At 40.9% G+C, this 16,350-nt stretch overlaps 1 protein-coding gene across 2 annotated transcripts in view; it reads left to right on the forward strand.

Moving 5' to 3' along the window:
- The first annotated feature begins 92 nt into the window (after positions 1–92).
- LOC119401706 (diphthine--ammonia ligase) overlaps positions 93–16,350 on the forward strand; it is a 21,981-nt gene continuing 5,723 nt past the window's right edge. The window contains exons 1-6 of one of the 2 annotated variants that reach the window (XM_049418824.1): positions 93–413; positions 504–595; positions 2,646–2,830; positions 4,770–4,843; positions 7,968–8,086; positions 9,746–9,810. In XM_049418824.1, coding sequence (XP_049274781.1) covers positions 391–413; positions 504–595; positions 2,646–2,830; positions 4,770–4,843; positions 7,968–8,086; positions 9,746–9,810 — 558 coding nt within the window. In that variant the 5' untranslated portion in view covers positions 93–390. The remainder of the gene's footprint in view (positions 414–503; positions 596–2,645; positions 2,831–4,769; positions 4,844–7,967; positions 8,087–9,745; positions 9,811–16,350) is intronic. The other variant, XM_037668634.2, reaches the window with a different exon arrangement.

Genomic DNA, 16,350 nt, shown 5'->3' on the forward strand with positions numbered 1-16,350 from the left:
ATATCAAATTTTACCGCAATTTCGCTAAACTTGTCGCGATTTCAACTGAGCGTTTCAAACACTGATGTGTCGCCATTTTTAAATGTCTTGCGTGCGTGCATCGTGCGTGCGTGCATGTGTGTGTGCTACTTGTTTGCACAACAAAATACTCTGCGCTCACGCATTGGTTTCGCTTCGCTAGCGGGAATAAGTAGCCGGAAAACGCGCTCAAAAACATCGTGCGTCGCCATCAGCTCCCGGCTGTGAGTTATGTCAGTCACTGATGTCAACATGATTCCCTGACGTTTCGGCAATCGAGGTGAATTCGTATGTACTACCTGGAATCGATTCGTGATTTTCACTGATTTTTCAAGACGCATTCACTGTGTGACAACATCGCCAGCGAGTGCCATGAAAGTGTTGGCATTGGTTAGGTAAGTGTGGAGTCGTAGTAACATTCCTACACGCGGTTAAACGCGTAGTAAATGTCGCCTTATCATTATTTTTTTTTTTTTATACTGCAGCGGCGGTAAGGACAGCTGCTTCAACATGATGAAATGTGTTGAAAACGGCCACGAAATCGTCGCCCTAGCCCACTTGAAGCCGAAAGACGCAGGTATGAGTTTTTTTTTCTTTTTCTTTTTAAAGAAATCTGAGACATTTTCATTACGCAGGCTCTAGCTCACCGCCGTGGAATCCTTGACCTCAAAGAGGTGCTTCCGATATTTGAAAATGCTTACACTAGAGGCGATATCACATGTATTCCGTATGAAGGAAAGAAGCGGAAATTTTAAGGGCTCGTTTTTTTTTTTTTTGTTATACACAATATTAATGAGCTCTAACAGACAGATTTGTCTGTTAGTGCTCATTAATATTGTCTGTTAGTGCTCATGTATTCCGTATGTAACTTTAGTTGGGTAGCAGTTGGTTTCGCTCTCAACGAAAGTGATGATTTAATGAATGCTTACCAGAAAGCTTAAAATCGATTACCAAGGTTCACCTATACTTAATTGTATGGCCTTAGAAAAAGAAACAAAGTGTGCGTGTTTGCTGCATGTCTGTGCCACGGCTAACTTTAACCGGCAAAACCCACGTGTTTAATGACGGTTTTGGATTTTGCTGGTAGTGGTGCCGTTTGCAGTTTGGTCAGGATGAAACAATTTATGTTGACGTTCAGCTTTTAAAACCAGTGCCAGCAATAAATCATACTGTTTGCGAAAAGCTTATTGATATCTTAATGTGCATTAACAGTTTTTAAGAATTGGCAGTCTTTCATAGCTTGTAATTGGTTCAAGAAGGAACAGTGTACCGTAAAACCCTCGTCACACCGGGCACTTTCATTTGCATTGAGACCAATCGGGATGGAATTTCCTGACTCTGATTGGCTCACTTAGCAGCAGCCTTTACGTTGACTTCACTAAAAATTGCTCTGAATCACGCTTGTTCATCACTTACCAGGCTTGCTGTAGCTTCAGCACTCACATCAGATAGAGACAGCTCAGGTTTTTACAAGCAGCATATTAAACGCAAACGTGCAGTCACTCATGCATACAACTTCACCATTTCAAGGCTGAGACAATCGTGGATTGTTTAGCAGACTTGCCCACAGTTGCAAAACGTCTAAACGAGATCTGACTGTTACATCTGCCATTCTGGGCATCCAATCCTTTCAAGTTATGCATGTGTTGTGGAACTTAACCATTTGAGGTGCTTTGTACACACTTGTATACAAAACTTGTTTTTGCTAGTTGTATCGACTAGGGGCTCAGAATGACCAAGATACCTTGAGCTTTGGATGATTTGAGCCTCCTGCGTAATGAATGTGTCTTCATTTAACTTCTTTTTGCAGCGTGCTGTTGCATTTGATCACTTTACTGAAGGCACTACCATGTTCAAGAAGTCGTTTGACGTGCCGCTTTCCGCGAGCCACGTGATAAGTATAGTTTTTCTTTACTCAAAATGGATATAATGAAAAAGCAAATTGCACAGTATTTCTAGCCTGAGATTTTATTCTCTTCATGCAAAGAACAGAACATGAATGGCTTCAGGATAAATAAACGAAACAAGGGGAATTTTTCCAGTCCACTTCATTGGGTATTTCACAATAAAACCCGACAAATTGGATGGGGAAGTGCCTTCTGTCGTAGCGTAATTGTTAAGAGCATCAGAGACATAACTCGAAGGTTGTGGGTTCAGATCTCACCATTAGAAAGGATGATTTTAGAATAACAGAGAGCTGATAGCTAGTTGGTACGTATCCATGTTAAAATACTGGTTGTGCAAATGCCCAGACTTCTCTCTTGTGTCCGTGTTTTCACGCCCAATCTTTTAAGGGTGATTTTTCGTCCACCTCAGTTCATTTCAATTTACATCACAATTAATTACTACAGTTAAAGACAGCAATTAACGTCATCCACGCTTTCCCTGGCCTGATTGACTGTACGACTTATTTGGTTGTGTCAGGATAAATAGATATTTAATTACTGTTTAATTAAGATGAATCGCTATAAAACACATAAATCAACGTATTATGACATTATTTCTCTTGAAATAGAACATTGTGTGCCTTGAAATAATGGTATCTAAATTTGACGCATTTACAGACATTTCTTCATAGGTCACACCTGAAAATGTTAATGATGGCTCTCGTCTGTTGTCCCACATAGATGAGCTTGACAGCTACATGTACCAGTCTGTAGGCCATGAAATCATCGACCACTACGCTGAAGCGATGGGGCTGCCATTGTTCCAGGGGCATATTGTTGGCAAGCCGTACAACCAAGCGAGCGACTATGAGGTGACGGAAGGTGACGAAGTTGAAGATCTTTTCAAGTTGATGACCAGGGCCAAGGTGAGTTGACTATGCAGCGCAAAGCTGATGCTTACAACACATTTCAACGACTGTCTGGTTGAGCGCATGCTTTTAATAATTCAACTTGCCGTGATGTTCACATTTTCGGTGGAAGTGAAAATGCTTGAGGCCTGTGTACTTAGATTTAGGTGCATGTTAAGGAACACCAGATGGTCAAAATTTTTGGAGCCCTCCACTACGGCGTCCCTCATAATCATATCGTGGTTTTGGGAGGGAAAACCCCTACAATTATTGATAATTCCACTTTTCCATGAGGGATTAACATTTGGAACGAGCTACCTGATAGCAACAACTTGTTGGCCTGAGGGAGTCGGTCCATCTTGCGAATAACTTGAAGCAGCACAAAAAAAAACAAGGACAAAGAAGGAATGCACACAAGAGGACTCATGCTCTTGTTAATATAAGTGACCCAACAGTATTTAGAAGTCAGCTAACTCTTCTCCTTTGTTAATTGACCTCACGCATATCGAATGCTACATGAATTCATCGCACTTACCTATTTGTACTAGTGCTAGTTTGCTAGTAAAAACTGTTTTTTACTAATGTGTTTATATTTATAAAGTGTATTCCCTATATATATGTTTATATAACTTTGCTATTATGTGTGCTTTCATACACATGTTCATGTTCTTGCTTGTTTCTTTCTGAGATTGTTTCGCTAGCTGGATGTTTAAATTGCGTGCATTTCCCTATTGCCGGTGATGAATTTTACAGTGCCTTGGATCATATTTTTGTGCTGTTATTTCTTTAATAACCTCCCCTTCATGAAATGTTCCAGACTGGAACCTGTGAGATATGTGCATAAATAAATAATTTACTTAAAATCGCATCGAGATTTAGTGAACAAAGTTAGCAAAACTGATGTTTGTTCTAGCAAGGGTGGCTTTTAAATAGGTTTGATGGTGACATTGTTGCTTCTTTGGTTGAGTATTGTAAAAGGTTGCTATACTTTGCCACTTATGCTCATTCTGGTACATGCGTACATTGGTGTGTACCGATATGGTAAAAGTTAGATAAACTCAGTTCAAAGTGTCACGCTGCTGAGCTCAAGGATGCAGGTTCGATTCTTAGCCATGGCAGCCTCATTTCCATGGGTATGAAATACAAAAACACTCATGTGTTTAGATTAAGGTGCACGTTTAAAAATGCCAGCTGGTCAGAATTAATCCAGGGTCCACCATCACGGCGTACCTCGTAATCATATCACGGTTTTGACACGTTGAACCCGTAAATTATTTACATAAACTCGATTAATCTCAAGAGTTTATAACTGCATAGATTTTGTAATGTCGGGCCTAACCATGAAGGTGAATGTGATCAGCCTTTGGTTTGTGCTATTTTTCATGTCTCAGTCATGTCTCTCATAGCATGTTATTTGCTTTGGAATGCTAAACACTAAGAATGAATCAGTGTCTATTGGAACACCTTGCAGGTTCAACATATGTAGTGTACGTTGGTCATAATGTACATAGTGTGTGCATCGAGGTGTTGAACATGAAACACCTCCATTCATTAGTCACTAAGTTATACAGTTCAACCTCTGTATATGAGAGACTGATGTAAGAGACATATGTGTATAAGAGACACCATTGTGCCTGCATCAAAATAAGGGTTTATCAGAAAAATGAGAACATGGTACCTGCTTATAAGAGACCCTCTCATATAAGGGACAAGAGCTACTCCCAGGTGCATGTCTCTTATAAGGGGTTCAGCTGTATTGTGACCCAGGATACATAATAAATTAGTGCTGTAAGGGGGGTTTAAAACTAAGCTCTCTTAAAGTGGTTTGATATGCCTCAATGCATTTTGAAGATAGCTTCTCAAAGTCATTTAAGTAAGATGTTTTATATGCACCTACTGATGATGATGCCATATGTTTTATTTTTCCTCTGCACCGAAACCCAACTCCTTTATCTAGGAGTCAGTTGACTACGAAGCGGTGTCTGTTGGGGCCATTTTCTCGGACTACCAGCGTGTACGTGTTCTTAATGTGTAAGCTTCCTGCTAATCTCTGTCTCGTATCTAGCGAGTCGTGGTGTTAGTTTAACATCATTTTCCAGCATACAGATACTTAGAGAATCCAAAAACCTCTTTGCTTTTCTAGTTGGGTGCAACTTCGCGACCACCCACACTGGTTGTTGGCTGAGACGCAGCGATGTGTGGTCCATGATCTGCGACATATTTAACACAGTGGTGGTTCATCTTAAATGCAAAAATGGGGCGCACTACAAAACAGGTATAAAAGAAGAGAACGATGACACAGACGCACTTTTTTTGTAGAATAGTGACGTTAACGTAATTAGCACAGAGAAAAGGGTACGATGTAATCCGAATGTATTGTAGCAAAACAGCCATTTGGGCTGGCTGGTATTGGCTCATCTTAAATGCAAAAAGTGGGTGGACTACAAAACAGGGACAAAAAAAAAGAACGACGACACAGGTGCACAGTCCGGTGGTCCCACACATTCTGACATCTAGCAAAGTATGACAAAGTGAGATTCGCCGTTAATGGGAGAGGCGCAGGGGCAGCATTTAGAACTTGAATCTGAAACATGCACTAAGAGTCAAGGTTGTTTTTAAGATCTTTGCATGCACAACTGCGTTAGCCGCTTAGCTCTCAGTTAGTCATAAACTGAGAATATAGGTAGACCATGTCATAGATAGATACTTTACCATTCTTACTGAAACACCTAGTGTGTTCGTTTGCGTATGCAGAACCTAAGTACAGTATGCAGAACTTGAACTGTATTTGCCTGATTTTGTTTCATTGCACTTTTGATGCTGTAACATTATGGCCAGAAATTTGAGAGACACCTGAGAAAGAACTTGTCATGCACTATCAGGTGTAAAGCAATGCCTATGGAGTGTGCTACCATAATAATATTTTAGGAGATGTTTAGATGTAGCCAATACAGAATGAAACCACATAGTGTAAGACACCCGTCAATCTGGCAGGCATGAGGGTCTGTGTGAGAGATAACTGTTTAAGCATAATATTTCATCATTATGTGATGTAATCGAAAGGTGGCTTATGCAAGCAATTCCACTATTTTTGATAGGCGGAGCCTCAACTACAAGGCATGTTTCAGTTCAGTTCATTTCAGTTTATTTTCTCCATGAGAACAAAACGTGATAGCAGAGGAGCCTGCGGTAAAAGCCATCTTTCGATAGCTTGACAACGCCATTGATGCCTATAACAAAGAAACACCTTGGCGGTATCGCAGCCGCATGGAAGAAGGCATAAACAGTGTTTCACTTTGCAGAACGCAGTATTACCATACAAGATGAAAGCAAGGAAATGCATCAATAAGCAACAAAGAAAGGACATTATAATACAACGCTGTGATCTATTTCACAGACACAAAATGAGTGAAAGCAAAATCCAAAATCAGGTACGATGTAATTAGAGTACATGGTTATCATGATATAGAAATATAGCGTGACAATATTAGGTTAATGTTCTAATAAAAGAAATAAAGCATTTATGTGATAATATTAAGCATCTTAGTAAAGCAAATGTTCAAAAAATGCTTTCTTAGTAGTGTTTCATAGAACAATGTTCTTTTTTTCTGCTCAAATTCTTTAGAAGTTGGGGCAATTCATTTTCTGATCATTGCCAATCATATTGTTTTTTATACGTTTGAACCTGCCATTCATCGGTTTGCCGAGTTGTGTGGGTTCATTGGCGTTCTGATAAATTAGAAACCTGTATCATTAAGGATATGTTCTTGGTTATTTCGCATTTGAAGGCTGCAGATAAATGGTATTCACACAATTTTTTGACCATAAGTTCGAAACCTGTTGCAAAAAGATGCGTTTTGGGTTATTTTGCATTTGAAGGCTACAGGTAAACAATATTCATATAATTTTTCTATCAGAAGCACTTGATATTTTTCAGAAAATTCTTTAGTATGTTGTAATCAATGGACTATTGCAAAAATTCGAATAATTTTTTCTTGCAAAATATGTAACTTATTTCAGTTTTTCTTTGATGTGTTAACCCAAATTAGGTGGCTTCATACTTAACTCTGTATAAAACCATACCCATCAGATTTTCATGTCCATTACGATCTCAGCAGTGCAATAGGAGATTAGATTTTGATCCTACAGTTCACATGTTCAATAAAGCTCCAATTTATAGAATGCCCTGTCTGCCCAACAAAGAAGCAACTACATCTGCACATATAAATTTTTGGTGCTTACCTTGACTTCCAGTGCAGTGCGACCTTTCAGTTGGTAGTAGGTGATGTATTGTGTATTTACCTCCTATTATGTCTGTGTTCGCACACCTAACTTTTCCTACAAGGAAACGCCTAGTGGCTAGCTCAACTCATGTCATTCAAATTTTTTTTCCGCTTTTGTGACGTGTCAGTGTTGTACTTCGTAAATGTTACACTGTGCATGTTTGTTTGCAATTTGGAAACTTAGCGAGGGGCTCGTTTGAAGGGGCCCTGCCATACTTTTCCAAGTAATAATCTAATGGCTTCATTAAAGGAGTTTGTTACTTCACAAATCGACTGCAGAAAAAATGTTTAGAATCTTTCAAGTACAAGTGGAGTTACAGAGATTTGTTGCACACTTAAAGCGCTTTCTCTCTCCTATCGTGCCAGCAAGTGCGCTGAAAGCTACGGAGGGGGGGGGGGGGAGGGGGTAGGGGATGACAAGGGGGGGAAGAAGATGCGTCCCTTTGTCAGCGCGAGTCGTGACCTTGAGCACTTTATTTTCTTTTTTTTCTTCGAACGCGCAGTTTACTTTCAGTGTGATCGAGAGCAAGCACACAGGCACGTCATGGCATCCTGCGGCGGTTGGGGCAGCTATGCAGCTCAGGATGTTCAAATCAGCCAATGGCTATGGAATTCGTGTTCACGGTGCGGTCATTTGGGTTTATGGCATCGTTTGTCGAGAGAAGAGCGAGCGATTTGTAGCTAACTTTGAGAATCAGTTGTAAATTCCAGGCCGCATATTACACTCGTTCTCAGGAACCTCAACTACCAATTGGCAGCATTTTTCTGACCATGTTGAAAAGCATTGCAGGGCACCATTAAGTAAATTTTGCTTCCTAAATGAAATTATCTCACGAGCAGTGACATAATTTGACTGCCTTGTGACGTTTCAGATGCAAGCGACTGGGCGTCACAATGCTGGCCTATCTCTGGCACCGTGACCAATCCCAGCTTCTGAGGGAGATGGTGGACTGCGGTGTCCGTGCCATCATCATAAAAGTTGCTGCCCTGGGTAAGTTCCCCAGAGTGTTTTCCACGATGTTTCGGTGGTCGTGGTGTTCAAGGTTGCAGGTTCAATTCCCTGCTGCCATGACCACATGCTGGTGGAGTCGAGTAGAAAAATTGTTGCCCCCATGTGCTATGAAGTTAAGTATTGTGTAACGTATTAGCACGGTAGGCACAAGGCCACAGTACCCACTGGCAGTCAGAGGCACGATCTGTACGGTTTTTATAAATGAGCGGACATTCCTGCCGCACACGATTGGCCGAGGCTCGCATGTACATCCCGCGTTTGTGTCTTTCGTGGAAGCCTTGACCAATCACGTCGGGCAAATATGTTTGCTCAGTTGTAGAGTGCATACAAGATTGTGCTGCAGGTCACATGTCAATTTCACAATCCACTGAGGTGCATTTCGAGTGTCTTGGGAACTGGGCCATCACCTATGTACAGATTCAGAAAATTGTGTGTGTGCGCGCGTGTGTGTGCGTGCATGCATGTGTGCACACACTTCTGGGTATGCACACACCCACATGCACGTACATTAGAGAGAGACAAAATGAAAAAGATTCAGGAAAAACTAAATTAAGCTTGTTGCCAATGTATATGTAAGAGCTTCAGTGGATTTAGATTTTAATAATGACAAACTTGCTGTTATAACAATGGATTGCTTAAATTAATCACCAGTTGTTATCACTTAACTGGCATTAGCCATCATATAGCCAACACATGGTGACACTAGCCAACACTCGCAAGTTGGCAAGCCAATACTAGTAATCATGGAACCATATGTAGCCAACATTATCAGTCACTTAGCCGTCATCAGCCAGTGCTAACCGGTATTGGCATATTATGCAAGTGTATACGATATGCCTGAACCCATAACACCCGCTGTGCACTGTTAAAAAATCGTGGTGGCAGAGGTGTGATGAGGGGTGCACTACGTTATACATATTACGAAAATTTAACCGAGGGATCTAATTTTTGTTATTTGCAGTCGTATGTTAATTCACCTGTTTGTGAACAGCATAATGTATCATACCTTCATTCCACGGCAGCTTCGCCGTGCGGTAATGGCAATGTATAACAAAGACTGACCTTTTCTGGCAAGCTATATTGTTAGACCTCATCAGAAGCTTACCGTATTTTGTGTTTAATCCCATACTCACCAACACGGTGCAATGGTTGTATCTGTTGTGTACTTACGCTTCTTTTTCTATTATGCTTCAATGTTTGTTTCAGCTTTTAAACAGCACAATCATTAAGTCTTTGTAGTAGGCTTTCCTTCTTATATTCGAGTAAGACAGAGGAAAATCATAAGACCAATTTTCCTTCCCCCATATTTGTTCACCGATAGCATTTGAAGGCATGTTTCTGTTGCAGCAGTGTGGTCTTAAGACATTGGCAAGGACGAGTGTTTAAACGAGCTACTATACCCAATCCTACCAGTAATAGATGGCTCGTTCATTTAAGTGTTTATTGTTATTTTGCTACCTTATTTTTTATTGTACATAATATTAATACAGGATGTGTTACCTTTGGTTCAGAACCTTGCGATGTGACCTTTTGCTGCATATTCTAAAATTTGTTGCCCCTATTGAGCTTTCAAATATTGGTTAATAATTGATTGATTGATTGATTGATTGCACATGCGTTTTAACATTCCACAACCAGGTCTGGAGCCTCACAAGCACTTAGGGAAGACATTGACGGAAATCTATGACCACATGATTTCCATGGTACGTTTCACGTATGATTCGTATAGTGACTGCGCTTTCGAGTGAGAGAAAGAGAGAGGGCAAAATGAGGTGGGAAAGGCAAGGAGGTTGACTGGAAGGCAGGCTTTTGGTTTGCTACCCTACACTTTAGGGATAAAATGGTTGATTAGTTGGTTTATGAGGTTTAACGTCCCAAAGCGACTCCGGCTATGAGAGACACCGTAGTAGGGGGCTCCAGATAATTTCGACCACCTGGGTTTTTTAACGTTCACCTGAAATTGCACAGTACACAGGCTTCTAGCATTTCGCCTCCATCAAAATGCCACTGCCGCGGCCGGGACAGGGTTATCATCTTTTCCAGAAAAAAAAAAAAAAAAAAATTGGCCCTTCAAGAGGGGGGTTAATGGGATATTAAATTAGTGTTGAACAATAGATGCCATGTTAAGACTTCGGCATGCAGTGCCGTTTAATATAACATTGCTTTCCTTGAGCGAAGTAAACCTAATGTACATGTACACAAAAACAGAACACTGAGCTAACCAACTAGTCTAATTGCTGGCATAAAAAATACGCGTCATTGGAATGGCGCTTGTACTAAAAGTAAGTGAGGTTTTGGTTATTGCTCTGAATGTGCTGCAGTGAAAAGGAACTACACGTACTTCATCCGTAAAAAGCTCTTCTTTGCATCTGAATCCACTAGGCCAGTGACATTTTAGACACAAATGAACATTTAAATGTATACAGTGCATATGCCACAAAAATATTGGATATTCGTATATACATACACGCACAATAATGTGCTGCGTTTCAACAATCGCTACACTTGAAGGGATCTTAAAAAGTGGTTGACAATGGCACAAAAGTTTTGGTGATTGACAATAAATATTTACCATCGTAGTTGTTGAACTGACACTCATAAAACACCCCAGAAAATAAATAATTGCGATATTATGAGAAAAAAAAACAGTCCATGGCGGCTGGTGTTAGGTGTGGATCGGCAACCGGCCCGCTACCTAAAAAACCAGCGGCGCTGGTCTAAAACTGGACAGGTGGCAACCCTAGGCCAGGATTGAACCTGTGTATTTTGGGTCAGCAGCCAAGCACCATAACCACTGTACTACTGCAGTGCACATAGGGTTAAGAGAAAGGGTGAAATGAAGAAGGAAAGAATGGAATGTGCAAGAGGATAAAGTGAACATGGGAAAAAAAGAGAAGACAGCAATGAGAGAACTATAGTCTCTCTAATAGGCCACACTCAAACATAAAAACTTTTGATCAGCTTCTTGTTAGGGGTGTGCGAATATTCGAAAGTTTCGAATATTCGTCGAATATAACATTCGAAATATTCGTATTCGATTCGAAAATCGTGTATTCGAAAAGTTTCGAACATTCGATCACTTCGAATATTCGAAAAATTCGAATATGCAATTCGATTATCATGCATAAAATAACTCGTCTTCCACATTTCTGCTGCGTTCGTATAGCTAAAAACGTTGCCGAGAGGAGCGATACACATAGTAAGTACACGGAGGCACGATATCTGCCTGCGACGAGCGCCCCAATTCGTCTGATTTATTTCTGGTGCATCTCCGACGTGCAGCGCTGTTGGCGATCATGTAACCGTACATTTTCAATATTATGCGGCCGTAACGTGCCGCACTACGACTCGTGCACTATGCGGGACCACTTCTGAAGAAAGACAGTGACCCATGTGACTGGTGGCGGACTGTAGGCACCTTCAGATACCCCAGTCTGGCAAAGCTTTGCCCCATGTACCTTCCTATACGAGCCACTTCTGTTCCGAGCGAGCGTGCCTTTTCAGTGGCAGGAGGGGGGGGGGGATGTCTCTGTTAGAAGCAGAGTGTCGGAACGGAACGAAAACCGAAAACGAAAAACGAAAAAAACGATATTTCTGACCGGAACGAAAACGTAACCGAAACGTTATTTATTATTTCGTTCCCGAGTGAAACCGAAATTTTTTCAATAGTTTTTCGGTTCACGAGAAAATTTCGCAATCCGGAACAACTGAGCTCATGCAATGTGAGCATATCTCAGGGTATAGTATTAGCGCGTACCTCAGACAGGAAATCCAAAGCAAAGATATGTTGAAATTGTGCGAAAAACGAGAACAGTGGCAACCAGATATGTTCATATTAACGCAAGTGGACTTTTGCGCGCCTGTCAAGCAGGCCAAAGTGGAGAGGAGAGAGCATTGTCGGCGCTGAAGTTTGTTACAGCGAAAGCTGTTATGAGATTACAACAGCCGATTTTGACTCCATAGTTGTCCGCAGCCGCCGGTGTACGTGACCGCTATCGCGTTGTATAAGAAAAAATTAAATGAGAAACAAATTTCTAGGATCCGCGCCCTCTGCGTGGCAGTCGGGTCTTCCACCACAGTGTCACTCTACACAGGCGTCATGTCGCGCAAGGAATCGCGTTAACATATGTAATATAGCGTGGCAGAAGAGTAAAATAACAACCAGTCATCACACAATGCTAATAGCGCAAAGACTGTGTGGTTTAACGTTTCCCACCAGTGTTGCGGAGTTAGCATTCCGGAATTGGAATGACTCCGGAATCTTCAACATATTCGCGACCCCGTAATGGAATGGGGACAACGCTCGGAAGAATGGAATGGGAATGGAATTACGTCTTTTTCCGAAAATAGAGGACGTTTTCGTCTACGTGGTGTTTTTCAAGCTTCAAACGTTACTAAGTCAGAGCCTCGCAAGTTAACACTAAAGCAGTATTTTTAAAATGGCTTAGCTTATTACAAGCACGGTACATTTATAAGCAACGCGCCTACTACAAACGGAGGCGTAAGTTAGTGTACAAACAAATGCATTGTCCCAGCAGATACCGAAGGGAGAAACAAATTACCCCTGCGCGTTGGTTCCCATTGATACCCTCACACGAAAGTGGCGAATACTCTATGCACAGCCTGATCTTTATCTCACGAGCAGTTTAGTACCTGACACACGTAAATAACCTTTGCGACAAGGAAGACATTGCATGCCTGCGCACAGGCGAACACAGAAAGTTCTCCTCACCTCCTCCATGCTTGCGAGGCGCGCTTGACAAGCGTGAGTGCTGACGGGCAGTGCGGCCCAGTGCTCCGTATTCGATGCAAAGGCGCTTTTGTCAGCATAAAAATACGCTATGTCGTCATTTTAGCATTAACAGATTTAAGCTTAAACAATATTGAAACACCACCATTCGTTCAAACTTCTTGACCACGCAAATACTACCGGTAGCGGGAGAACTGCCCCTATGGGAATTAGTAGGGTGGTTGTACTACACGAGATATGTCACCAAGCTACTATTCCTCGACCTTGGCAACGTGTTTTGCGTACTTTTCCAGTTCCTAATGCATTCGATGACATCAGCTTTATGGGGCGTTCATTCTCAACTCGATAAAACTATCAAAATGCCTTTCCTACGTTGAGGAATTACAGGAATGGAATCGGACTGCCAGGCCATTCCCTTAGTGCCAATGGGCTAAGTTTTTTTTTTCATTCCGAGGAATTGAAAGGAATGGAATTGCGGCAAGTTCTAATTCCCCGGAATGTAATTGGTATCGAATGGAGGCGCCCATTCCGCAACACTCCTTCCCACCCACTGCAAAGTGCTCAGTCATAATTCTTCATTATCAGCCACAGCACAAAGTGCAGATAATGCCTTACAGATCTGTAGCGGGTACCGCGATTCTCCGAAGAATGAAGAAAAATGGCATAGTGGGAACTTCGCTACTTCAGAAAACTTGCGACGATTTATAACGTAGTGGGTACGTTGCATGTTTAATTGTATTAGTTGCCCCAAGAGATAACAACAGGCTCTACAAAGTCCGCTCTTCTAGCTTTTGCTGTGACTTGCTGCGTGTTTCACGCAGGCCTGGCGATCTTTGTTATCAGAACAGCGATCTCGCACATCAGAGAGTACACTCAATGACGTGCTACTTCTGCGATCGTGCTCACTCCCTTGACAAAAAGAATTAAGCCAACTAAAAAAATTCGTATTTGTCTTGTGAGAAAATAAATACTGTGACTTTGAAATTAATACTGGTTTGTGCTAGTTGGTAGAAATTCGTGGTACAGTTACTTCCGCTCCTGTGAAGAACGTGTTTTACCCTTGTCCCACTTTCTTAAGAGGAGGGCAAGTAACTACATCACAAATCCAATGTTTTTTTTAATGATTGCTTTACCTTTTTCATACTTTCTTTTTATACAAAGAAAAAAAAAACGTTACGAACCGTTACGGAACGTTTTTTTTTTTTTTTTTTCCGGAACAGAAACGAAACGGAACTTTTTGCGGTGAAACGAAACTAAAACCGAAACAAAAAACATTTCGTTCCGACACCCTGGTTAGAAGGGAGCGCCTGCTGCCTGATCATGTGGAGCAACTTATATTTCTTCATGATAACATCTAGTCATTACTTTCATTGTGCCGTGATATTTGCTTGTGTTGTGATGCGCATCGTGCTAGCCTGGACATTGTGTTCCGGAGATAGCAGTGTATGTTATGTTGCCAGTCAGACTGTTAATGTCTTTTTTTTTTTTCAAAAAGCTACATGTTAAATAAAATATTGTTACTGTGGAGGCATTTTTCCTCTGATATTCGATATTCGATTCGATATTCGAAGGTGGATATTCGTATTCGATTCGTATTCGAAAAATTTGATATTCGCACACCCCTACTTCTTGTGTAATGCCTAATTAGGCTTGCAGTCCACGATTGTCCTCTCCAAAAGCAGCTGGTCAAGATGATTCAACACATTTGCAAGCAGGAACAACGGCAAAAAGCAAGTTTGATTGTGTCCTCACTGCTGAAGTGATGCCAAGTACACTTAAACCTGATTATAATGAAGTCACTTTTGACGTGAAGATAAGTTCGTTATATCCGAAAATTCGTTATAAAGATATATTCCTAACACTGTATCTGTTGTAAGACTATTCTTAATTTACTTTGTTATAACCGACATTTTGTTATATCGAGGTCTGAGTGTAGCACTATCTTCAATCACACTGTTGAAGGACACGCTTTATCCATCTCTAGATGCAGTGAAAAGAACCTTTAACTGAAGAATTATTACGATTTGATCCCGATCAAACCATAATTGTCCCCTATTAAAGCTCATTAAAATATATAGAAGATGACAATAAATATATGACATTAAGAGGATGTGTTTAAAAACATTGAACGTATGGTTTTTGTTGATGCTGCAGTGGTTAAATCTAGAGCATGAAAATAACAGACATGGATATGAACACAACAGCACTGTTGTGTTAATGTTTGTGAAATCGGGAAGTATGCGCTATCTTAGTTATACTCCAAACTTTGTCTTGTAATGATGGATCTGGCATCACCGACACTGTTGAGACCTTTATTTAATGCAGTGATATGACCAAATCAGAAACCTAGTGCTAATACTCATTTTTTGCCACACTTGAACACGTTACAGAAAATAAGTATCGGATTACAATTACAGTTACTTCCTTCATAATGTAATTAATTTCAGTGGTCAATTACAGCCCCAAAAAAGTAACTGAGCAATTACAGAAATGTAATCGATTACTTTTGCATTGCATTCCTTCAGTATTTTATTTCCGTAACACAATAACAAAAGTTTGCTCATACTACAACAAACTACCATGGTTTGCATGGTAGAGAGAAGGGTGGAGGCTTACGTGAAGGCTGGGAGGCTTACTGCGGCTTTTGGGATAAAGTGTTACCCATTGTTAACTTTCAACAGGAGTTATTTTTCAAAGCTGTCGTCACTGATTCTTCCACGTTTCCTCGTTAAGAGGACAGCTGCTACGCTGAACACTCTCTCAATGCATGCACTGGAGGGAAGGACGGTATTGTAACTTAGGAACAACTTACGCACCAGCTTGTAATTGCGCAGTGCTTCAGTGCTAGTGTCCATGTCCTCTGTGAAGCTTTGATGTTGCTGGTGCTCGGGTAAGGCGTTGCAGGTAAGGCCAAGTAAAAGTTGAAAAAATAGGCTCTGTAGGGACTCCCCTTCCTGTCAGATGAGTCCCTACGGAGCAGTCACATATTTTTCGGGACAAGAACTGCCGTAGAAGACTGGTTACACCTTGTTTTTGGAAAATAAAAGTAATTCATTACCCATAATTAATTACAAGAAAATGTAATTGAATTACCAACACTGTTACAGTTTCGAAAAAGTAATCGATTATATTACAAAGATACAAAAACAATGTAATGATTACAAGTAATCGATTACTTGTAATGCGTTACGTACAACTCTGTTTTTTGCACACTTGACAGCTCTTCTGGGTTCTTGAAACATGCTTGGCACATTTTTTTAATGTCTTTTTCATTTTTTTCGTCCACAGTGCACTGCTGTTAACATGAGAAACATATGTAGAAGCCCTTGTTTTAAGAGCTCCTGTGGCAGCTTTGTTAAGGAAACTCATTTAGTACTCTAGAAATTTGTCGATTGCGAACCTCTCCTGTCAGCATATGTCAACGAGTGCTAAGTGAGTGCAATTCACAGAATATTTTTTCGTTATATCAGTAATGCAAATAAGACGGCTTTTC

This window comes from Rhipicephalus sanguineus, chromosome 8 (assembly GCF_013339695.2).
Source record: "Rhipicephalus sanguineus isolate Rsan-2018 chromosome 8, BIME_Rsan_1.4, whole genome shotgun sequence".
Lineage (NCBI taxonomy): Eukaryota > Metazoa > Arthropoda > Arachnida > Ixodida > Ixodidae > Rhipicephalus > Rhipicephalus sanguineus.